The 26116-nt window shown below is 40.1% G+C and overlaps 1 protein-coding gene across 3 annotated transcripts in view; it reads right to left on the reverse strand.

Annotated features, from left to right (window-relative positions):
- CLCF1 (cardiotrophin like cytokine factor 1) overlaps positions 1-25767 on the reverse strand; it is a 227368-nt gene extending 201601 nt beyond the window's left edge. Inside the window, exons 1-3 of one of the 3 annotated variants that reach the window (XM_056531132.1) lie at positions 25634-25760; positions 23658-23775; positions 22530-22693 (exon numbers count right to left, since the gene is read on the reverse strand). In XM_056531132.1, the coding sequence (XP_056387107.1) occupies positions 22530-22667 (138 nt within the window). In that variant the 5' untranslated portion in view covers positions 22668-22693; positions 23658-23775; positions 25634-25760. Of the gene's footprint in view, positions 1-22529; positions 22694-23657; positions 23776-25633 lie in introns of those variants that run through there. The other 2 variants (XM_056531131.1, XM_056531133.1) reach the window with 2 other exon arrangements.
- Positions 25768-26116: the final 349 nt, after the last annotated feature.

The following is a 26116-nucleotide window of genomic DNA, read 5'->3' on the forward strand; positions in this document are numbered from 1 at the left end:
TAACTTTGTACCATATGTAATTTCTCCCTATCAGTATTGACACTATTACTATCAAATGTCTAAGTAAATGCTAATAAGCAGCATGAGTTAGGCCAGCATGACTTCAGACATATCTTCCAGTTTCTTGTTAGATTTGTTTCAAAGACTGAATGTTTATATGTTTTTTTTTTAGAACAGAGGATAACATTTTGCATATTTTTTATTAAAACATAAAACCAAACAGGAAAAAAAGCCTAAGGGAACTTTAAAATTGTTTCTCAACAACTTAAAGCTATCCAAACACTGTCTTGGTTTGTTGGCAGCGCTGTGCCACCCTTGGATGAAGCTGAAAATGTGGTCACAGAAAAGGATAATGTTCAAGAATGTTCACAACACCACTTAAACATTATTCGGCGTACTATACAATGTCTGTGTAATTAATCAAACTTTCTCTTGTTTCTTTTTTAGAAAGTAAAATATGACCCCTTATTTATAGATCGTTGGAGTCATTGTTGGCGTCAATAAGGCTGACTAAGGCTGAGAATATGAACTAAACCTGTGCAGAGGGAAAATTGACCAGTTGTCCATAGCAACCAATCAGATTCCTTTTTTAATCTTTAAAAGGGCCTCTGAAAAAATGAAAGAAGCTATCAGATTGGTTGCTATGGGCAACTGGTCAACTTTTCCTCTACACAGGTCTTCATAAAAATAAATGAAAACGTTTGGCTTCACAGTTTGTCATTTAATACAACACATACATAATAACAAAACATACAGGGGGAGATTTATCAAAACCCGTGCAAAGGAAAAGTTGCCCAGTTGTCCATAGCAACCAATCAGATGCCTTCTTTCATTTTGCATAGGCCTTGTAAAAAATGAAAGAAGCGAGCTGATTGGTTGCCATGGGCAACTGGACAACTTTTCCTTTGCACAGGTTTTAATAAATCTCCCTCACAATCTCCATACAATGCTAACACATACTGTAGTCATAACACAAACAAAACTATATAGCCCACCTAATATTCCTAATGAAAACTGCCATTCAGTATGATACAACACCTAAATAACACTCCCATAAAGTGTCCTCATAATGCTGCAAATACAGCCAGGGCCGTCTCTGCCTATAGGCAAAATAGGCAGCTGCCTAGGGCACACTCCAGATGGAGGCTCCGCTCTGCTTGCAGCAATAAAGTTAGCCAGCATCCGAAGCACCCACTCATCCAGCAAAACCCTGCCACCTCAGTAGTAAGGTTATTACATGAGGAGGTTTGTTACAGTGTGTCACCCCAGTAGTAAGGAGATTACATGAGGATAGGGTTTGTTATAGTGTGTCACCCCAGTGGTAAGGTAATTACATGAGGAGTGTCACCCCAGTAGTAAGGTGGGGCATGACAATGGGCGGGATCAAGGGGTGGCAAAATTAGCTTTTGCCTAGGGTGGCAAAAATACTTGCACCAGGCCTCAATACAGCCTAAATCATAATGCTACATACAGTGCGGAGCAAAATACAGAGTGCACTGTACAGCAGTGGTTTAAGAGCCACACAGCTATTTCAATTAATGGACACAACACTCATGCATCAGTGTATACACTGATCAGCCAAAACATTAAAACATTGCAAAAACAGCTCTAACTAAAAGAGGCATGGTCTCCAGAAGACCTCTAAAGATGTCCTCTGATATCTGGCACCAAGTTGTTAGCAGCAGATTATGCATAGTCCTTCAATGTGGGTCCCTTTTGTTTTTTCAAACAAAACTATATAGCCCACCTAATATTCCTAATGAAAAAAAAATGCTATTTAGTATAATACAGTCATACAATACCTAAATAATACTCCCAAAAATACAGTCACACACAGATGTTCAATGTGAATAAGATCTGGGTATTTGGATGTACTTAGTCTGCAACAATAGGTTGGTGGTACAGTATCGACATGAATGCCCAGAGTATCATACTGCCTCTGAAAGAGTTCTTCTCATAGTACATCTCGGTAACCGCTCTTTTCAAAGTCAGCAACATACACACACATGACTGTGTAAAGGAAAATGTGACACAACAGACAAAACCATCTTCTTTCATTGTTCCATGATGAAGTTCTGACACTCACATGTTCACTTGAAGCACCAATGACCCTATTGCCAGTTCCCTTGGACAACTTTTGGTAGGTATGTACCACTGCACTACATGAATACCCTACAAGACCTGCAGATTTGGAAATGTTATAATTCAGTCATCACAATTGGTCCCTTGTCCAAGTCACACAGATACTTAAAATGTGTTTGTCATTTAAGGTGACTTTATGGGATAATTTGTCATGTTTACATGAAGAGTAATATTATTTGTTGTTGTTATATAGCATGCATATGGCACTGGATTGCACTGCATGCCATAATTTGTTAATTTTAAGTTGTCCTTGAGCTAGTGAGGGGAAACAAGATTCTTTATACACACCTTCACATGCACACTCACAAGGGGATATTGCTCCCCTATATCTCTATAGAATGCCAGCAGAAGCGGCATTATAAACAACATTAAAGCGGTTATCCAGGAAAAAAACTTTTTTATATATATCAACTGGCTCCAGAAAGTTAAACAGATTTGTAAATGACTTCTATTAAAAAATCTTAAAGGAGTACTCCGGCGCACACTTTTTCCTTTTATCCCGTCCAGGCTGCAAAATAAAAGAAAACACACTTTCTTTTACCTGCCAACAAGCCCCCGGAGCTCTGGTACACTCCGGTACAGGTGTTCGGTCCCCGGGCTGTATTCTTCTTACTTCCTGTTAGCCCGGCACGTCACACGGAGCTTCAGCCTATCACCGGTCGCAGCGATGTCCCACCTCGGCCGGTGATAGGCTGAAGCTCCGTGTGACATGCCAGGCTAACAGGAAGTAAGAAGAATACAGCCCGGGGACCGAACACCTGTACCGGAGTGTACCGGAGCTCCGGGGGCTCGTTGGCAGGTAAGAGAAAGTGTGTTTTCTTTTATTTTGCAGCCCAGACGGGATAAAAGGAAAAAAGTGCGCGCCGGAGTACTCGTTTAATCCTTTCAGTACTTATGAGCTTCTGAAGTTAAGGTTGTTCTTTTCTGTCTAAGTGCTCTATGATGACACGTGTCTCGGGGACCGCCCAGTTTAGAAGAGGTTTGATATGGGGATTTGCTTCTAAACTGGGCGTTTCCCGAGACACGTGTCATCAGAGAGCACTTAGACAGAAAAGGACAACGTTAACTTCAGAAGCTCATAAGTACTGAAAGAATTAAGATTTTTTCATAAAAGTAATTTACAAATCTGTTTAACTTTCTGGAGCCAGTTGATATATATAAAAAAGTTTTTCCCTGGAATACCCCTTTAAAGAACAGTACTGAGCAATGTATGCTGTGAATCTAGCACTGGGTATAAGCTTAAGATTTAAGTAGTTAATCTTGTTTCCCTTAGTCTGACAGCAGCACAATGATGGGGTAACTCAGCCCCTGTGAGCTTGCAGGACCTTAGGATAATTTTAAGAAAAACAACCCTAGTAACTAGAGCCCCTCCTCCCCACAAGGGGATATAAGGCTCCCTGTAACCACTCCACCAGAGTAATTATAACATATAACACAAAAAAAAAAAAAAACATTAAGAGGGAGGAAAGCTTGTGCTGCTGTCAGACTAAGGGGAGCAAGATTAACTACTTAAATCTTAAGCTTCCCTATCATCTGCCAGCAGCACAATTATGGGATTTAAATAGCAGTAACCCCAGGGTGGGAATATAATATATATATAACAGCATCTATTGCAAACTTTGGAAAATGGTGTCAAGGGGGCAGAACCTCATTCAGCCCAAGAGTCAACAATCATTCAGGTAGAGCGGCACTTGTAAATACAGGCAGATCCATGTCAGCAGCTAGTCAAGTAGAAGAGATACAAAACCATCTAGATATTGTGGGTTTGGAGACTTTCTTACCGCGCTTTGCGCCCTGGTATACAACATTGAGATTATTCTTCTTCCTAAAGAGATCCATCCTTTGAAGACACATTTTTAGACATCTGAGCAGATCCAAGGTTTTCACACTCTCATCTTCACCAGTAGAGACATCAGGTATGTACTGTGGACATCGTCTGGTTACCATTAATGACAGAAGGGACTTTCGGAGTCAAAGATGGCAAAACATTTCAGTAAACCTTCATCAGGTAGAACGTAGTGTGAGATTCTCTAGCCGAGAGGCCTGTAATTCTTCCCTCATAGGTAGAACACAGTGTGAGGTTCTCTAGCCGAGAGGCCTGTAGATCTTCCCTCATCAGTTAGAACATAGTGTGAGGTTCTTTAGCCGAGAGGCCTGTAGTTCTTCCCTCATAGGTAGAACGCAGTGTGAGGTTCTCTAGCCGAGAGGCCTGTAGTTCTTCCCTCACCAGGTAGAACTTACTGTGAGGTTCTCTATTGAGAGGCCTGTAGTTCTTCCCCCATCAGGAAGAACGTAGTGTAAGGTTCTCTAGTGAGAGGCCTGTAGATCTTCCCTCATCAGGTAGAACGTAGTGTGAGGTTCTCTAGCTGAGAGGCCTGCAGTTCTTTAATTCTCTTGCAGAAGGGACAGCTAGTGAGAAGATAACCTTAAGAGAGAGGTTGTTCAGGCTCCTGGTAGAAGCTTCTTTCCTCCAGAGGTTTAAACAGAGTAACACACAGCTGTTTTACAGCACAATATATGAGGAACAGAAGGTGAAGGTAAATCAATCTCCTTATCAGAACCTCAGGAGGGTAAAAACCTGAAGTGGGCTTGTACTTTTTGATCAAAAATGTATACTAACAACCTGTTAGTTTTTGATATTATGCTGAGAAGCAATCAGATCATTATACAAGATTGTAGATGTGCACCATGTCTGTTTTCTACCCGAATTCACAGCTACTCGTATACCCTTGACCGAAGATCGTTGTTTCATCTACCAGGGACAGCCATCCTCATTAACTGAGCAGGCAGCTTCGGGAGGGATGCTAATATACATATAATATACTACATATCTATATAAGACATATAATATAAGACATATCTATAGTCTGAACCAGCCTCCTTATATAGAGGCCAGGAGGAAGCAGACATAAGCTTCTCCTGACAGAGGCTAATAATAATAATAATAATAATAATGTAATATACATATAATGTACAAGACATATCTAGAGTCTGAACCAGCCTCTTTAGATAGAGGCAAGGAGAAAGCAGACATAAGCCTCTCCCGGTAGAGGCTAATAATAATAGTAATGAAATATCCATATAATATACAAGACATATCTATATTCTGAACAAGCCTCCTTATATAGAGGCCAGGAGGAAGCAGACACAAGCCTTTCCTGACAGAGGCTAAAAATAATAATAAGGTAATATACATATAATATACAAGACATATGTAACATCTGCGCTCCGGCCAGACACACTGGCCGTGATCGCTCTCTTGTCATGTCCCCACTGCCGGCAGGACTGAGATTCGCATCGCGGGACGCGCCTGCATGCGAATGCCAGCCCGTCACTCACCACCCTAGTCTTTCTGTTCCTGCAGCTTCGGCGTGTGTGCCCCCGCCTCCTAAAGTGTGAGCTCTTATATTTAAAGGGCCAGTACTCATTTAATTAAGTGTCTACACCTGCACCTTGCCTTGTGCCCTAGAGTAAGCATACTGTGTTCCTGATATCCGTGTACCTGATCCTTCTTCCTTTACCTGACCCTGCACCTGTGCCGCCTGCCCTGACCTACTGCTACCTCGTCCTCGTCTTGCCAGTTTCCTTTGTGCCACGTCACATCCCAGCAACCTGTGTGGACAAGTCGTGCCAGGGGTAGCGACCTGGGTGCCGCCTGCTGCAGCAATACCATCCCACTTTGCGGCAGGCTCTGGTGAAAACCAGTGGCACCTTAGACTCCGCTCCCTCGCACGGCTCACGTCACCATCCACACAGACCCAGAGGATCCACCACCTGCCATGACCCTTACAGTAAGATCCAGCCATGGATCTGGCGTGCCTTTGCTAGATGTCTCAGATATTTCCACCGTCGTGGCTCAACAGTCCCAGTAGTTAGCCAGTCAGGTGCAACAACTGAATCAACTCTCAGCCATTGTGTAACAGCTTCTTGCCGCTCAGAAGCAACAACAACAACAGCAGCAACCACCTGTTCCTGAGACTCCTCCTGTGTCTTCAGCTTCTCCTGGGACCAAGCTTTGTTTGTCCTTGTTTTCAAAGTATGACAGAGATCCCAAGCTGTGTAGAGGCTTTGTGACACAGTGTTCTATCCATCTAGAACTCATGGCGGATCTGTTCCCGACAGAGTGTGCTAAAGTGGCATTGGTGGTCAGTCTACTGTCTAGAAAAGCTTTAGGCTTGGCTACTCCTCTCTGGGATCATAGCGATCCAGTCTCTTTGAACCTGTCTGCCTTCCTTGCAGAATTCTGCAATGCTTTTGAAGAACCTGCTTGAGCCTTCTCTGCCGAGATGGCTCTTCTGAACCTCTGCCAAGGGAATTCCTCCATTGGCGACTACGCAGTTCAGTTCCGAACTCTTGCCTCTGAACTTCCTTAGAACGATGAGGCCTTGTGTGCTACCTTTAAAAAAGGACTTTCCTCTCGAACCAAGGATGCTCTTGCTGCACGAGATTCTTTGACTAACCTGAGCGAACTTATCCATTTAGCCACTCGAATTGATGTGCGTTTTGCCGAGAGGCAGGAGGAACTTCCTTTGGAAAAAGAACCTGCCCGAACCTATCGATTATCTCACCTGGCACCAGTGTTCCAACATCCACCTGTACTGTCTTCTTTGCCTCCTGCCGAAGAGGCTATGGAAGAGGACCGTTTTTGCTTAAAGCAGCAGGAAAGATCCCGTAGACACAATGAGAATTTGTGCCTATATTGTGCCAGTCCGGAACACTTTCTCAAAGACTGTTCTATACGTCCTCCACGTGAGAACGCTCTCATCTTGGACAAGTAGAAGTGGCATCCTTAGATATGAATGTTTCCTCTCCTCACTTGACCACCCCGGTTTGAGTTTTTTTCCTCTGCCAAGACGTCTTTCATCGCTTCTGCTTTTTTGGATTCCATTTGGCAACTCCATTGGTTCCTCCCAGGTCCATAAACACCATCTTCCAGTGAAGCATCTTATCAAGCCCTTCTACATTTCTTCTGTTATTGGACAAAATCTGAACTGCAAGGTGCAATTCTGCACTGAACCCCTCGTCATGCAAGTAGGGGATTTGGGTAAGGAAAAAATTTAGTTTATATGCTACCACTTTGTACTTTGGAGCTTCTTCTAGGTCTTCCTTGGCTTCAACGTGATTCTCCACAAATTGACTGGAAATCTGGTGAAATCACATGCTGGGGACAATATTTCCAAGATCACTGTGGGGTCAGGACATAATGGTGGGTGGAGAGGAGTCCTGTGGGGGGAGGTTAAGAGCAGTGGATAAGGAGATCCATGGGTTACAAACCAGCCATAAAAATAAATGAAGCCCGAAAAATTCTAATGCCAATAATTCAAAAAATTCCATTAGCCCCAATAACTCAATAACTACAATAAGCCCCATTAACTCAAAAAATACCATTAGCACCAATAACTTAAATAATAATGTTAGACCCAATAACGCAAAAAATCCCATTAGCCCCAATAACTTAAATTATAACGTTAGACCCAATAACTCAAAAAATCCCATTAGCCCCAATAACTTAAATAGTACAATTAGCCCTTATAACTCAAATAATAACATTAACCCCAATAACTCCCATTAGTGAGACTATATGTGTAAAACTTAATGGAAATGTAAAGTGTATGTTCAAAAATGCCAGAAGCTTAGCAAATAAAATGGGGGAGCTTGAGGCCTTGATACTGGAGGAACATATTGATATAGTTGGGGTCACTGAGACATGGCTGGACTCCTCGCATGACTGGGCTGTTACATAGTTACATACATAGTTAGTATGGTTGAAAAAAGACATACATCCGTCAAGTCCAACCAGGGAATTGAAGTGAAGGGTGTAAGGGGATAAGGGAAAGGGATGTAGTTTTATAATTCTGCATAAGCATTAATGTTATTTTGTTCCAGGAATGTATCTAACCCTGTTTTAAAGCAATTAATTGTTCCTGCTGTGACCAGTTCCTGAGGTAGATCGTTCCATAAATTCACAGTCCTCACGGTAAAGAAGGCGTGTCCCCCCTTTAGACTAAACCTTTTCTTCTCCAGACGGAGGGCGTGCCCCCTCAACCTTTGGGGGGGTTTAACCTGGAACAGTTTTTCTCCATATTTTTTGTATGGGCCATTTATATAATTATATACGTTTATCATATCCCCCCTTAAACGTCTCTTCTCAAGACTAAACAATTGTAACTCCTTTAATCGCTCCTCATAGCTAAGATGTTCCATGCCCCATATTAGTTTGGTCGTGCGTCTCTGCACCCTTTCCAACTCCGCAGTGTCCCTTTTATGAACAGGCGACCAAAACTGAACAGCATATTCCAGGTGAGGCCGTACCATTGCTTTATAAAGGGGGAGTATTATGTCCCTGTCCCTTGAGTCCATGCCTCTTTTGATACATGACAATATCCTGCTGGCTTTGGAAGCAGCAGCCTGACATTGCATGCTATTCTGTAGTCTGTGATCTACAAGTACACCCAGATCCTTCTCTACCAGTGACTCTGCCAGTTTAATCCCCCCTAAGACATACGATGCATGCAGGTTATTAGTACCCAGATGCATAACTTTACATTTATCTACATTGAACCTCATTTGCCAAGTGGATGCCCAGACACTTAGTCTATCCAAGTCATCTTGTAACTTATGCACATCCTCTATAGACTGTACCGTGCTACAAAGCTTGGTGTCATCTGCAAAGATAGAAACAGAGCTGTTAATACCATCCTCTATATCATTGATAAATAAATTAAACAAAAGCGGTCCCAGTACTGAACCTTGGGGTACACCACTAATTACCGGGGACCAATCAGAGTACGAATCATTGACCACCACTCTCTGGGTATGATCCATGAGCCAGTGTTCAATCCAGTTACAAACTAAAGTTTCCAAGCCCAAGGACCTTAACTTACCTGTCAGATGTCTGTGAGGGACAGTATCAAACGCTTTGGCAAAATCCAGAAACACTATATCCACAGCCATTCCTCTGTCAAGGCTTCTACTCACCTCTTCATAAAAGCAAATTAGATTGGTTTGACAACTTCTATCCTTAATAAACCCATGCTGGCTATCACTTATAATACTATTATCCCCTATGTATTCCTGTATGTAATCCCTTATAAGTCCTTCAAACAATTTACCCGCGTGTTAGACTTACCGGTCTATAATTGCCTGGCGAAGACCTAGAGCTCTTCTTGAAGATTGGTACCACATTAGCCTTGCGCCAGTCCCTTGGCACAATACCAGACACCAGAGAATCTCTAAATATCATGAACAAGGGTACAGATATTACTGAACTTACCTCTCTAAGAACTCTTGGGTGTAGTCCATCCGGCCCTGGAGATTTGCTTACATTTACTTTACTTAACTTACCTTGTACCATCTCTACATTAAGCCAGTTCAGTACATTACATGATGTGTTACCAGCACTGACCTGGCCAATGTCAGCTCCTTTTTCCATAGTGTATACAGAACTAAAGAACCCATTCAGTAGCTCCGCTTTCTCTTGATCGCCCGTGACAACCTCCCCATTATCATTATTAAGGGGTCCTACATGCTCTGTCCTTGTTTTTTTTTTGTATTTATATATCTAAAAAAAATATTTAGGATTAGTTTTGCTTTCTTTGGCCACCTGTCTCTCATTTTGAATTTTTGCTGTTTTTATTTACATTGTTTACATTGTTTCGAAAGGATAGAATGAACAGAAAAGGAGGTTGGAGTCTGTCTGTATTTAAGAAGTGGTATGAAAGTCAGTGTGAATGATGCCATAGTGTGTGATGATTCTGATGATGTGGAATCATTGTGGGTAGAATTACAAAAGGAGGGAAATATAGAAAAAATAGTATTTGGTGTAATCTACAGACCCCCTAATATCACTGAAGAGATAGAAGGTCGGCTGCATAAAGAAATAGAGAGGGCCGCCCGGGCAGGTACAGTGGTAATAATGGGAGATTTTAACTATCCAGATATAGATTGGGGCCAGGGGCTGGCTAAAACTACAAAGGGGAGAAAATTCCTAAATTTATTTCAGGATAATTTTATGGGCCAGTTTGTGGAGGACCCAACAAGAAGTGATGCCTTGTTGGATCTGATAATTTCCAACAACGCAGAGCTGGTTGGTAATGTAACTGTGCGGGAAAACCTTGGTAATAGCGACCACAATATAGTTAATTTTGACTTTAAATGTAGGAAACAAAGACAGACGGGGAAGGCAAAAACATATAACTTTAAAAAGCCAAATTTCCCTGGGCTGAGAGCTGCACTACAGGACATAGACTGGGGGGAGGTGTTCTCAAATACTGATACAGAAGGTAAATGGGACATCTTTAAATCAGCTCTAAATAACTATACAGCTACATATATACCAAAGGGGAACAAATATAAACGATTAAAACTAAATCCTACATGGCTGACAAATGATGTTAAAAGAGCAATAAACAACAAAAAAATAGCCTTAAAAAAATTCAAATCTGATGGGTCAGCTATAACATTTAAACAGTACAAGGAGTTTAATAAAATCTGTAAAAATGTAATAAAAACCGCAAAAATTCAAAATGAGAGACAGGTGGCCAAAGAAAGCAAAACTAATCCCAAATATTTTTTTAGATATATAAATACAAAAAAAACAAGGACAGAGCATGTAGGACCCCTTAATAATGATAATGGGGAGGTTGTCACGGGCGATCAAGAGAAGGCGGAGCTACTGAATGGGTTCTTTAGTTTTGTATATACTATGGAAGAAGGAGCTGACATTGGACAGGTCAGTGCTGGTAATACATCATGTAATGTACTGAACTGGCTTAATGTAGAGATGGTACAAGGTAAGTTAAGTAAAGTAAATGTAAGCAAATCTCCAGGACCGGATGGACTACAACCAAGAGTTCTTAGAGAGGTAAGTTCAGTAATATCTGTACCCTTGTTCATGATATTTAGAGATTCTCTGGTGTCTGGTATTGTGCCAAGGGACTGGCGGAAGGCGAATGTGGTACCAATCTTCAAGAAGGGCTCTAGGTCTTCGGCAGGCAATTATAGACCGGTAAGTTTAACGTGCATTGTGGGTAAATTGTTTGAAGGACTTATACGGGATTACATAAAGGAATACATAGGGGATAATTGTATTATAAGTGATAGCCAGCATGGGTTTACTAAGGATAGAAGTTGTCAAACCAATCTAATTTGCTTTTATGAAGAGGTGAGTAGAAGCCTTGACAGAGGAATGGCTATGGATATAGTGTCTCTGGATTTTGCAAAAGCGTTTGATACTGTCCCTCATAGACGTCTGACAGGTAAGTTAAGGTCTTTGGGCTTGGAAACTTTAGTTTGTAACTGGATTGAACACTGGCTCATGGATCGCACCCAGAGAGTGGTGGTCAATGATTCGTACTCTGATTGGTCCCCGGTTTTTAGTGGTGTACCCCAAGGTTCAGTACTGGGACCGCTGTTGTTTAATTTATTTATCAATGATATAGAGGATGGTATTAACAGCTCTGTTTCTATCTTTGCAGATGACACCAAGCTTTGTAGCACAGTACAGTCTATAGAGGATGTGCATAAGTTACAAGATGACTTGGATAGACTAAGTGTCTGGGCATCCACTTGGCAAATGAGGTTCAATGTGGATGAATGTAAAGTTATGCATCTGGGTACTAATAACATGCATGAGTCACTGGTAGAGAAGGATCTGGGTGTACTTGTAGATCACAGACTACAGAATAGCATGCAATGTCAGGCTGCTGCTTCCAAAGCCAGCAGGATATTGTCATGTATAAAAATAGGCATGGTCTCAAGGGACAGGAACATCATAGTCCCCCTTTATAAAGTATTGGTACGGCCTCACCTGGAATATGCTGTTCAGTTTTGGTCGCCTATTCATAAAAGGGACATTGTGGAGCTGGAGAGGGTGCAGAGACGTGCTACTAAACTAATATGGGGCATGGAACATCTTAGCTATGAGGAGCGATTAAAGGAGTTACAATTGTTTAGTCTTGAGAAGAGACGTTCAAGGGGGGATATGATAAACGTATATAAGTATATAAATGGCCCATACAAAAAATGTGGAGAAAAACTGTTCCAGGTTAACCCCCCCCCCCCCCCCAAAGGATGAGGGGGCACTCCCTCCGTCTGGAGAAGAAAAAGTTTAGTCTAAAGGGGCGACATGCCTTCTTTACCGTGAGGACTGTGAATTTATGGAACGGTCTACCTCAGGAACTGGTCACAGCAGGAACAAGGAACAGCTTTAAAACAGGGTTAGATACATTCCTGGAACAAAATAATATTAATGTTTATGCAGAATTATAAAACTACATCCCTTCCCCTTATCCCATTACACCCTTCCCTTCATTTCCCTGGTTGGACTTGATGGACGTATGTCTTTTTTCAACCATACTAACTATGTAACAATGTAACTATGTAACTATGTAACTGTCTTGTGCCTCCTCTTAGGCCTGCTAATAAAAGCTTCAGAGCTGACGCTCTTTCCAGATCCTCCTATGTCACAGGATTGGACTCCGCGCCAAGGCATAATGTTCCTCCTGTGATATCTTCTGTGCCTGTTAAACTCGGATGTAAAGTCTTGAATTGGGGACATTCTAATTTGCCAGTTGGTCACCGTAGAAGACGGAAGACTCCATGACAGAAACCTGCAAGTCCCTTATAGCCTTTGCCCATTCCAGAAACCCCTTGGTCTCATGTAGTGGGGAACTTTCTGAGTTACAAAGAAGAGCGGGCGACCAAAGGGGGGAGGGGTACTGTAACATCTGCGTTCCGGCCAGACACGCTGGCCCTGAACGCTCTCTTGTCATGTCCACACTGCCGGCGGGATTGGGATTCGCATCGCAGGATGTGCCCGCATGAGAATCCCAGTCCGTCACTCACCTCCCTGGTCTTCCTGTTCTTGCTGCTCCGGCGCATGTGCACCCGCCTCCTAGGGTGCGCTCGTGCCGGAGTTCTTACATTTAAAGGGCTAGTACTCATTTAATTAAGTGTCTACACCTGCACCTTGTCTTTACGTGTCAGCTCCTCCTTTTGTTCCCTGCCGGATCTTTGTTGCCTTGTGCCCTAGAGTAAGCATACTGTGTTCCTATGTTCCTGATATCTATGTACCTGATCCTTGTTCCGTTACCTGACCCTGCACCTGTGCCGCCTGCCCTGACCTACTGCTACCTTGACCTCATCTTGCCAGTTTCCTTTGTGCCACGCCACATCCCAGTAACCTGTGTGGACGAGTCTTGCCAGGGTTAGCGACCTGAGTGCCGCCTGCCGCAGCAAGACCATCCCACTTTGTGGCGGGCTCTGGTGAAAACCAGCGGCACCTTAGACTCCGCTCCCTGGCACAGCTCTTGTCTGGTCCACACAGGCCCAGAGGATCAACCACCTGCCGAGACCCTTACAACATATCTATAGTCTGAACCAGTCTCCTTATATAGAGGCCAGGAGGAAGCAGACATAAGCCCCTCCTCCTGACAGAGGCTAATAATGATAATAATAAAAAAAAATAGTAATAATGTAATATACATATAATATACAAGACATATCTATAGTCTGAACCAGCCTCTTTATATAGAGGTCAGGAGGAAGCAGACATAAGCCTCTCCTGACAGAGGCTAATAATAATGTAATATACATATAATATACAAGACATATCTAGAGTCTGAACCACCCTTCTTATATAAAGAGGCAAGGAGGAAGCAGACATAAACCTCTCCTGACAGAGAGGACATGCCCTGACGGAGAGGACACTCTGGGAGTTGTAGTTTTGCGACATCTGGTCATAGGTTGGGGCTTATGGCCCTAACATGTGTTTCTCTGTATGGTACACAACTACAACTCCCAGCACACCCTGAGTTTTAATAAATGTGAATAAGCCCCTCCTCCCAAAAAAAATTACCTTTTCTTACCATTTTACAAAAAAAAATTCAACAATTAAATAAATAAACATATTTGGTATGGTATCTCGGTGTGCAGAAATGTCTAAACTATTAAAATAATAGTAATAGTTAACCCCTTAACGACGCAGGACGTAAATGTACGTCCTGGTGAGCTGGTACTTTTACGTCCTAGGCATAACCACGAGCATCGGAGTGATGCCCGGATCATGCGTGGCAGGTCCCGACGGCTGATTGCAGCCAGGGACCCGCCGGTAATGGATACCGTACGGTGAATGGCGTGAACGTAAAAAAAAATAGCTGCTTTTTTATAACATTTTTTTCCCCAAAAAAATAATTAAAAATGGATTAAAAGTTTTATATAAGCAAATATGGTATCAATAAAAAGTACAGATCACAGCACAAAAAATGAGCCCTCATACCGCCGCTTATACGGAAAAATGAAAAAGTTATAGGTCTTCAAAATAGGGGGATTTTAAACATACTAATTTGGTTAAAAAGTGATTTTTTTTAAGTGCAACAGTAATAGAAAAGTATGTTATCATTGGTATTATTTTAATTGTATTGACCCAAAGAATAAAGAACACATGTCATTTTTACCGTTAATTGTATGGCGTGAAAACGAAACCTTCCAAAATTAGCCAAATTGCGGTTTTCCTTATAATTTCCCTACACAAATAGCATTTTTTTGGGTGCGCCATACATTTTATGGTAAAGTGAGTGATGGCAGTACAACGGACAACTGGTCGCGCAAAAAAAAACCCTCATACTAGTCTGTGGATGAAAATATAAAGAGTTATGATTTTTTGAAGTCGAGGAGGTAAAGACAAAAACGTAAAAATAAAATTAAGTCCTTAAGGCCCAAATCTTTGAGGGGTTAATAGTCCTGTGTGGTAACCAGCATAAACTTAAAAAAATACTTATGTCCAAAATTGCAGATTTTTGGTCACATGCCATCAAAAATAGTATGGAAAAAAAAAAATTACTGAAATGCCACATATAAGTAAAAATTATACTGTTAAAAACTACAGATCATGGCGCAAGAAAATCAGCCCTGTATATGGAAAAATAAGAAAGTTTAAGGGAGTCAACAGAGGGTCAGCACTTTCAGTGTAAAATTGGCTTTGCTGAGGTCATTTTCTCTACCTGTCTATTGCTCACACATATTTATCATATATTCTGTGCCATTTCATAAATTTGATGCACGTCAGCACTTTTCCAGCAGAAAATTATTGACTGTAAAACACATCCACCCCAGACAATAATAGTCCCTCCTTAGAATGTTAACTGCGGCCTCTATTGGTCCCACTCTCAGTCCCCTCTTTATGTATGTAAAGTGGCCACTAGATTTTCAGACTACTCTATGCATCATATGCTACAATAGTCTCAGACACTCCCCCATGCTCTTGGATGGACCAGGGGTGACATCATCTATAAGAGGTTGTGGGGAGTATCCCAGATTACCCAAGTACACTGTGCATAGGGTAGTCTGAGAATCTTACATTTTACATCACAAATGGGGGACAGAATTAAATGAAGCAAAAATTGGAAAAGTGGGGGCAAGGTATATTTACTATACATCCTGCATGTAAAATAAAATGTTTACTGTGAACTGGAGTGTTTCTTTAAAGTGTACCTGTTGACAACAAAAACTTTTTATATAATGTAGATAATAACATTATATGTATATTTGTAACATACGGTACATTGGTTAAAAAAGGTGTATTTTGCATGTGTTGCTCTATGAGGAGTCCAAATAGAGGAAGTGTGGGTGACAAGCGGGGCTCTGTGCATTGAGGACAAGCAGGGCTCTGTGCAGTGAGGACAAGCATGGCTCTGTGCACTGAGGACAAGCAGGGCTCTGTGCACTGAGGACAAGCAGGGCTCTGTGCACTGAGGACAACCAGGACTGTGTGCAGTGAGGACAAGCAGGACTGTGTACAGTGAGGACAAGCAGGACTGTGCGCAGTGAGGCTCTGTGACATGCTCCCAGCTCACACATCAGGATGATTGACAAGCCAGAAGCCTGCACAGAGCCCTACACAACATTTTTTACCAATGTATATTACCAATTTACACATAATGATGTTATCTGCAGTATATAAAAAGTTTTTGTTGACTACAGGTTCACTTTAAGGCAAAATATGAGAATATTTATGTATGAATAATAGTAGGAAGACTGACATTCTACCATCTGCTGTCCAATGAGACAGGCTGTGGAAACTTAACTATAATAGCCATAAAGAACAAGAATTACTAACAAAAATTTTACGTTTAGAAGTAACTATGATGTAGACTGTTAACAATAATAAACTTTACACTTTTTATAAACATATATGGTTGCATTTAGGGTTGTGTCTATTTTTTATTTCTCAAACCAAGACCATTTCTTCATGATTTGAGGGGTGTTTTTCCAGAGTATTCCCTGTACATTTTATAAACTCATCCTGTAACATGCAAGGCAATGTAACACTGAGTTGCTGTGAATCTACAGCGTATACACAGCGGCTATTATGTAATCCTATAAAATGTTATTATGAGTCACAGTGTGGATTAGCACACATCAGAGGGGGTCTATGGAGGGATATTAATATAACATAGAAATGACATTGCCCACAATAACATAATAAGTTGTTGAAAACCTTATAGCCTACACATGAGCAATGAGAATATGCTCTCCTAATCGAAAGAGTGGTTTATGATACACATTTATCTGCTATGTTGTTTGTAGGACTGCCTCTTCAGAAGATTACATAACATTTACCCCTTAACGACTTAAGGACTCAAAACAATCTTCATTTTTGCATTTTAATTTTTTTCCTCCTCATCTTCTAAAGATCATAACGTGTTCAACTTTGCACCTACAGACCCATATAAGGGCTTTTTTTTGCATCACCAATTGTACTTTGTAATGACATTACCTAATTTATAACATAATCATGGGCGAAACTAAACAAAATATTGTGGGGTGAAATGAAGAAAAAACGCAATTGAAGCCTTTTTAGGGCTTCAGTTTCTACGCATTGCACTTTTCGGTAAAAATTATCTTTATTTTGTAGGTCCATCGGGTTCCAGAGATACACAAATTATGTGGGTTTCATTTATTTCACTACTTAAATTTTTTTTTAACTACATGCACCAAAATTTGTTTGTTTAAAATTGTCATATTCTGACCCCTATAACTTTTTTGCGCGTATGGGGCTATATGAGGGCTTATTTATTGTACTGTGGTCTGTAGTTTTTATCGGTACCATTTTTGTTTTGATGGGACTTTTTGATCGCTTTTTATTAATATATTTATGGAATATAAAGTGACCAAAAATTCACTATTTTGGACTTTGGTATTTTTTTTACGTGTACGCCATCAACCGTGCTGTTTAGCTAACCTTATATTTTAATAGTTTGGATATTTACGCACAAGGCGGTACCACATATGATTTTTTTATTACATTATTTTATTAAAAAAATAGGAAAAGGGGGAGATTTAAACTTTTATTGAGGGGCTTACTCACATGTATTCTCTTATTTTTCTAACTACTTTTTATTCTATTTTTTTTAGCCCCCTTAGGAGGTTATACTATGCAATCTTCTGACTGCATACACTGTTCAATGCTATGCCATATGCATGGCATTGATCAGTGTTGCCGGCGCTCTGCTGCTCTAGCCTGCTGCACAGGCATGGAGCAGTAGATCGCCGATCGGATGATGAGGAGGCAGGTGAGGAGCCTCCTATCGTCCAGTAAACTAATCGGCACATCGCGATTCTGTTGCGATAGTCCCGATCAGTTCCGCTGAGCTGCCAAGATAGTTTCACTTTCAGTTAAGACGCCACAATCAACTTTGATTGCGGCGTCTAAAGGGTTAATGCCAGGCATTAGCCATGGGTCCTGGCTGCCCATAGCAACCGGGACCCACGGGTTTTAACCTGTTCTTTGCTTGTGAGAATGATATAAACCCTTTTAGCGGGGCACAAAACGCACAGGTACTCCCTGAGTCCTTAAGGACTCAGGAAAGGGGGCGTACCCATATGCCCTGCATCATTAAGGGGTTAAAATTACGCTTTCTATTTGTTCCAGTGGCTACCACCTCATTCCCTGTGGCATAACTTCCATGTTAGGTTCACAAACAGATATTTTTATTACACTCCTTTATATAGCACCAAAATATTGCAGCTCTGTAGAGAGATTTGCATTTCTTTTATTGGTCCCTGCCTCCAATAGGGCACACATTCTACATTACAATTAGTGCCTTGTTGGATTGAGGGAAGAAACTAAGATACCTGAAGAAAAGCCATTGTGATATCCACAAATAGATTGAACACTTCTTGTCGGCTATGTTATGTTATGGTGTCATTTTCAGGGTAAATCTCCTGATCATCCTGAGCTGTCTCCTTCTCCAAGGGATTCATGACATCCATCTATGACCTTGTTTTTTTTAATTTAACACACATGTGACTTTTACATGAAAGTTTCATATGTCTTACATCATACTGATATAATTAGTTTATAATTTAGTTTAGTTTATGTTTTCATCAAGATTTGCCCTTCCATGTGACATATACATTTGCCAGTCTGTCAAAATTGGATGCCAGCATTTATGTGAACTCGAAGGCATGTCCTATTGACTTTAATGGCCTGAAACTAGTCAACTAGTGCATATATTCAGGTCATTTCCCACACATGTATGTTTAGTTTGTGGGGGGGGGAAAAGTGTGGTGTGCTATACTTATGAGTCCTGTTTCACAAACATATATGTGCAGAAAAAAAAATCAAACATAGCCACTAGTTGACCATGGGACCATGCTTGTATACACACATCCATCAACATCCCTTTTTTGACAAGATGCCAACATAAATGTGAAATGGAAGGCCAAATCATGATGTTTACAAGCCCTTATTTTAATGCATATCTGTATGTATAATAGATTTAAAAAACCTAAATAGTGTGCTGTTCTGTTTGTAAGCAGAACTTAGGCTCGGTTTACATATATCAGGCATCCGACACAGTTTCCCTCCAGCGAGCACCGGAGGAAAATTGATGCTAGAACTGACCCCATTCACTTGAATCGGACAGTTCAAAATCATCCAGCGTCTCAATTTTGATGCCAGATGGTTGGACAAGCTGGAGTGCACCAGACAGGGGAATGCAGATTGATGCATTACCCTGTCTGCCATCCAGAAACTATGGACGCTGGATGCCATAACTAATGCCATACAGCTAATGACCATTTGTCATCAGTTATGAAATCAGTTCTGTCGAGATCTAGGTTGAGTTCACCTATGCCGGATGCCGGACATATGTGAACCAAGCATGGTTACATGAGAGCACTTACTGACAAGCCCTACTCCTCTATGCTATACCATGACATAATGCTAGAGAAAGTGCACTACTTAGACTGAAAAGGCTGGTACTGTCCTGGGGGACAGTACATTGATAGATGTCATGGGGGGGGGGAATATTGATGCACTGGGTTTGCAAGATCATATGTGAAGAAGCTCGATAAAAGCAGAAAATCTCCTGATATATGCCTGATGAAGTGGGGAACTGTGAAACGCGTTGCATTGTGGGAATAAACCTTTTAAGCTCTTACCTGGTCTTAGAGCTCCTATCCATCACGCCCTGTTGTTCGGAGATTTTCTGCTTTTATCGTGATTTTATTCCAGCGGGAAGAAGCTGCAGAGACACTTTGATGATACGCTCTGATCCATCGTTGTACTTGGTTGTAGTACAACTTCATGTGGTAAGCGCAGTACACACATAGCATTTCCGATTGTACTCTGGTGCTACACTACGGAGCGCATCCGTTTGTGCTTTTTTATTTCATGTGAAGAAGCTAGCAGGATCACAGTAAGGAAGGTTTATATTACAAAACCAGCTCTGGTCTCTGTGGTAGCCAGCTGATAATGATAATAGCAAAAGGGAGGGGGAAGAGGAAATTATATTCAGGAGGCAGAACTGTGTACATATTAAGAACACATGTATTTACACAAGGAACAGCTGCATTATGGGTGGTACGAGAAGTCTTGATTTACCTTACAGGCTCAGCATGGTGGAGACAAACAGGATCCTACCGCATGCACACAGCCCAGACTCTTAAGTGCATAACACTATCTAAGCCCTACCCCAGCTTCATATTCCATCTTAATCTCTCTTCTTAAAGAGAATCTTACACTGTGGTCACCCATACTAAACCCAAAATACTAAGTTTAAATGTGGGTAAACAACTTTACGAAGAGGGGTAAGTTACTTAAATAAGTTGATCATTTCCTGAGTTATGGCACTGTAATCTTCCTGCTTCACAGAGGTTTAGCAAGCAATGGTTCGATGCCAAAAAGTAGAAAAAAATGATATTTTCGGCGGCGCTTGACCAAGAGGTCAAAAAGAGACTAAGCTCTTGGTATTAAAACAACATAGCATTTATTACATAGCACATACAACGCGTTTCAGGCCCATAATGGGGACAGCGATCGGAATGATTGCGAGCTGAAGGGCCATTAATACCCACCCTACATGCAAACAGAGGTGTTGTGCTCTCAGCGCAATGCCACATGGTGAGTGGGATTCTTATCTTTTTCTTGGATCATTACTGTCTAACAATACTTCACTAGGAGCATTTGTTCTGTCTCTCTCTTTTTTTCCTTTTCCTGAATTTAGCACGCAATGGAGGCAGGGAGCTCACCCAGCATATTATTGATGGGGGTGGGGCAGGCCGAGAATATGGAGGAGTCAAGGGGTGTTGGCAATGCAGCAGAAAGATTATAGTGACATAACTCAGGAAATCCTCAACGGATTTAAGTAAGGAAGTTTAGTGCGGATGAACATGAACATTTTCTTTAAGACAAAACTTCCTTAACAATAGCCAGTGGACAAGCAGTTTAGATGGAAATGAGACACCTAGTGGCCAAGACTTAAGAGGTTTTTCCAGGGGAAGGAATCATTTTGGGCAATTGAAGTGATTTATAAACATGTTAGACATCACATATGTTATCAAATAGAGGGAAGTTGTTTGAAATAACAGTGACTATTAAGGTGCTAAGAATTTTAATGCACAACCAACTTTAGGGTTTACAGAGAATGGTCAAAAAAACAGAAATATCCAGTGAGCAGCAGTTGTGTTAGTTATTCCTTGTTGATGTCAAAGGTCAGAGGAGAATGGGAAGAATGGTTCTAGATGACAGAAAAGCTACAGTAAATCATATAACTACTCATTAAAACAAAGGAATACAGAGAACACATAGAACTTTAAAGCATTTAGCCTATAGAATCTGAAGACCACACTGGTGCAATTCCTGTCAACTAAGAACAGAAAACTGAGGCTACAATTTGCACAAGCTTATTAACATTGAACACATGAAGACTGGAAGAATGTTGCCTGATCTGATGAGTCTTCATTCCAGCTGTGAAAGTCATATGGCAGGGTCAGAATTTGGCGTACACTATATGAAAGCATGGATCCATCCTACCTTGTATCAATGGTTTAGGCTGATGGTGGTGGTGTAATGGTTTGGGGCACACTTTAGGCCACTTAGCACCAACTGAGCATTGTTTAAATGTGGCAGCCTACTTATTGTTGCTGACCATGTCCCTCCCTTATAAGCATAGTGAACCCTACTTCAGATTGATGCTTCCAGCTGGATAATGCATTATGTCACAAAACTCACATTTCAAACTGTTTTGATTGTTTTGTTTAGTTTGAACAGGAACTGGCACTGTACTTCAATGGCCTCTACAGTCACCAGATCTCAATCTATTAAAGCACCTTTGAAATGTGGTGGAATCATAGATATGCATCATGGATGTGCAGCTGACAAATCTGCAGAACCTACATGATTCCATCATGTTCATACCAACCAAAATCTTTGAGTAATGTTTCCAGCACCTTGTAGATAGTGTGCCGGCCATAAAGAACGAGGCCAGTTCTATAGGCAAGAGGGGGGTGGAGGGGGGGGGGGGGGTAAACTAGGTACTAGCAAGCTGTACCTAATAAAATGGCCAGTGAGTGTATAATAATATAATATAATTATTTGCAGTTTTAGCATATTTAGGGCACAGCAGTAAAGACAGCTGTGGTAAATGTACTTTTACACAAAATTGTAAGTTTTTGTGCGTTATGTAGTGCGGTGGAAGCCACACAGCCAGCTAGGTAAGCTCCATAGAAACACCACACCCTACAGTATCCTCCACATGGGTGTGGTATTGCCATCATAGTCTGTGTAAGAGGCTGGCTGGTTGCCTGTGCACTGTAGAATAGAAGGTAGTAAGTTTGATACAATGGCTGTTGCTCTCTAGTCAATTTGCTTTTACCAAAGAACATCTTTTTGATTTTTATGCATTAGTTTTTATCAAGCTGTATACTGAATTTAGAAATAATATATCATCCTTCAATATAGCAAAGAAGTAGTTTATGTCTCTCTCTATAGTGAGATACTATTTTATTTGCCTTCAGCATCAGCTATTAAAGGAGTTTGGTGTTAAAGTCAAGACTCAAGCAGGTGGTAAATAACTAGAAGCAAATAAGAAGATGCTACTCACATATGGTCCCGCCAGAGAGCGCAGTTGGTGTTCCAGGTATTTTGTAAGGTCGTAGCTTTTTTGAATTGAAGTTCGAGCAAGAGGGTCTGTTATATTTAGAGCATCAATTGAAACTGCATGCAAGAGGGACACCAGCATAGCACATAGGACTCTTTGGGAGCCCTCTTAAGATAGTTATGAGAGTCAGGACAAGATTAGTTATGAGTAATAGGTACAAATAAAAATAAAAGTAATGAATATAAAACACAGAGAAATGGCAGGTAAAGGGAAAAAAAAGGGAAAAAAGGTAATTTAAAATCAGTGTGAAAATGGGCAGTAAATCAAATACACTTTAAATAAACATATGCATATATGCATTAATATATCCTTAATGAATTCAGAAGCTATACTCTGTTGTAAGTATAAGGCAAAAAAAACTGTTAAAAATAAATAATCATGTTTATTAAACTCAAAATCACCATTCGAGTATGTTCACATGCACTGTTTACACTGAAAATGATATGCTGCAGTTGCTGTGTTTAATTCTATATATATATATATATATATATATATATATATATATATATATATATTTACACAACATAAAATCTGCAGAATAAAATGCAAAGCATATTCAGTATTTGTGAACATATCCTTCCTCAACCTGTTTGACAGTAACAAATATACTTGAGAAAGTAATTTTTTTAAGTCATTTTTTTTAGTGAGGTGCATGATTCATTTTTAAAATGTACTTTGTGCTTTATATATTTTTTTCAATACTTATTTCCAGAGATGGAAAGTCACATTGTAATCGGAATGTGCACGCCAAGTATGGGCCTATTATTCAGCAATTATTAATTCAGACATAGTTTCATTAATAGAGAATTAACATAGGTTAATCATTTTATTAACCCTTAGTTATGACAATACAAGAATGACAAGAATTTTTTTTTATAAATATATATATATATATATATATATATTTATAAGGATTATTAAAAAAGATTTGGAGGACAGGGTTTCATTTTATTAGGGGCCACCACAACATTAAAAAATATTGGATTAAGAAGACAATGAATAAAAACTGCTGAAACAGTGGACTTAACTTCATGGTATAACTTTTTATTTTTTGTAGGTTAATATACTAACCATGCTATATCTTCAGCCGTGAATGTCTGAGGACACTGTGGTGTTCTCTTGTGTTGCAATATTATATACTCATACTCGTGTAGATTGGAACCAAAAGGTATTTTTGCCTATTAAAAGCCTAAACAGATGAAATCCTGTAAGTGTCCAATTAAATACAAGTTTCACACTACTCGCCTACTCTATGCATCCTAGCTAAAATTTTGATGAAAACAACTGAAATTATGAAATCATCAAGATGGAATTTAGAAAATCATTAAAAATAAATAAATCCATTGGCCTTTTTTCTCATTACATATTGTATTTGACACATCTATCTCTCTACTCTGGTTCTGAATGATCTGTTTTTACTTGTAATAGGAAGCACATGTGAGGTTTGTAGAAATGAGAGGAAACTAGCTAAAATGGGGACATGTAATAAAAAAAAGCAACAAGATATAGAAAACATTCAACAAATGACAAAAACAACATTGGAAAAATGTCTGTAGGGCACTATAAAAAGACCAGATAAAAAAAGCATGTATGTAGCTAATATTGTGGAAAAACTACATACAGTCAAGCATACAACATAGTTTTAAAATGTTTTACCTTCAGTTATAGAAGAATTAATAAAAAAAATTTTTAAATGACAAAATAGTTCCAGAAGACTTCAAGGAAAAGCTTATATTGATTGAAGAAATGGTTAAAACAAGTGCACACCAGACAAACACATTGATGAGCTCATAGATGGTTTCATACATGATAAACACTTAGACCCTGTTTTATCTTTAAGAGCTTACAAGTCACATATATTAATAAGAAAGACCATAGTTAAGAACACAGAATAATATCTAGATGAGTCAACAGATATTTCTAAAGAAAAAAGGCTCTATCAAAACTGAACAATATTGGAAGAGGTAAACAAAAACCTCAGTAAGAGGTAGGAAAAGCAAATTATAAAATCCCAGCTATATATAAACAGAAGGCTTAATAGAGAGTATACAATTTGTGCCAAACAAAAAAAAAAAAAAAAGATTCAGGAGATAGTTAGATGGAAAGTACCAAGGTGGAAGTGAATTTCACATACACCAGGAGTAGACTGAAGGAGGCATACAGTCAACATAAGACAGGATTGTGAGCCCAGCCAGTTAGACAAACTGTATGTTTGAGTGATGTCTGTCAATGCTTAGGGTGGGGAACTTTGAGAAATGTCACAATCTGTCTTTGATAATGACACTTTTCTACAAGTGTCTGTCTCTAGGGCCTCTCTCATGTTTCACTCTCAAATGACACAGTGCAATTGTTATCTGTGCCTTATGCACACCTTTTATTTTTGACTGTTCTGCCTTGTAATTTCTATGTATATTTTCTACCTAATTTCATAAGGACCTGGTATGTTTATTAATGCCAAAATGTATATTATTATTAGTATTTATGATGTATGTCATTTAAGGCAAGTTTAAAATAGAAGTAAAATAATCTATTTATAACAATGTGCACAGGACTAAGAATAATGCTGGGGTACACAACATTACAAATGGATTCTAAGCACTGGGCAGAATTCTCTCAATCCATGTAATTTCATTGCAATACATCCTGTAATATTGTCAATATTGCGTCCTTATTCCTCTGATTGTAAAACACTGTGGAATATGGTGTTGATGAATAAATAAAAGGTAAAATGTACTTCAGTAAAATCGTAAAAGTAGAATTATAAAAAATCACACAAATTATATTTGTGAATAAAGAGAATACTCTAAAAGCAAACAGTAAATGTAATGAAGATACAGAGTGCTTTCAAGACAGAAGACAGAGGACTGGTGAAGGAACAAGAGATGGGTGCTAAAGAAGGAACAAGAGATGGGTGCTAAAGACAGTTTACAAGAGAGGAAAAAGAAATGAGTGATAAAGTATTGAGATTGAGGTGCAGATTGAGACGGCCCAGCCAGATGCACAGAAAAGAAAAAAGATGTATCAAAAAGTTTGAGAACATTGGATACCTGTGATAAGCAGCATGTCGAGGCTCAGGAAAGTTATTGATTGCTTGTTGCTGGTAGCCCAGCTCTCTGTTTTCTAGCCAGGGCAAAGAGTGCCATTTCTTGCTCCTACCTTCCTTTAAAGCCAGACTGGGTGATCTGTGGGAGGGGGGAGGGAGAGGAGGAGAAAGCGAATGGAAGAGAAAGGAGGGGGGAAGCAGGAATTTTTGGGAGGGAGAGAGAATTAGAGCCTCTCCCCTGACGTCATATAAGTAACCACAGAGAAAAAGAGAGCGAGAGAGAAAGGAAGTGAAAAGGAAGAAAGGGAGGGAGACACAGAAAAAAGTTATCAGTCTATGAGAAGCTGAGAGGTGAAGGGGAAGAAAAAGGCAAGTCAGGCATAGCTGATCAATGGCCCTGTCTCAATCTAAGCACATGCTTTCTTATTCTTATATTGTCCACGACTTACAGAAACCTATTTTCTCTTGGGGATAGACATGTCTTTCT

Source organism: Hyla sarda, chromosome 7 (genome assembly GCF_029499605.1).
Source record: "Hyla sarda isolate aHylSar1 chromosome 7, aHylSar1.hap1, whole genome shotgun sequence".
NCBI classification, from domain to species: domain Eukaryota; kingdom Metazoa; phylum Chordata; class Amphibia; order Anura; family Hylidae; genus Hyla; species Hyla sarda.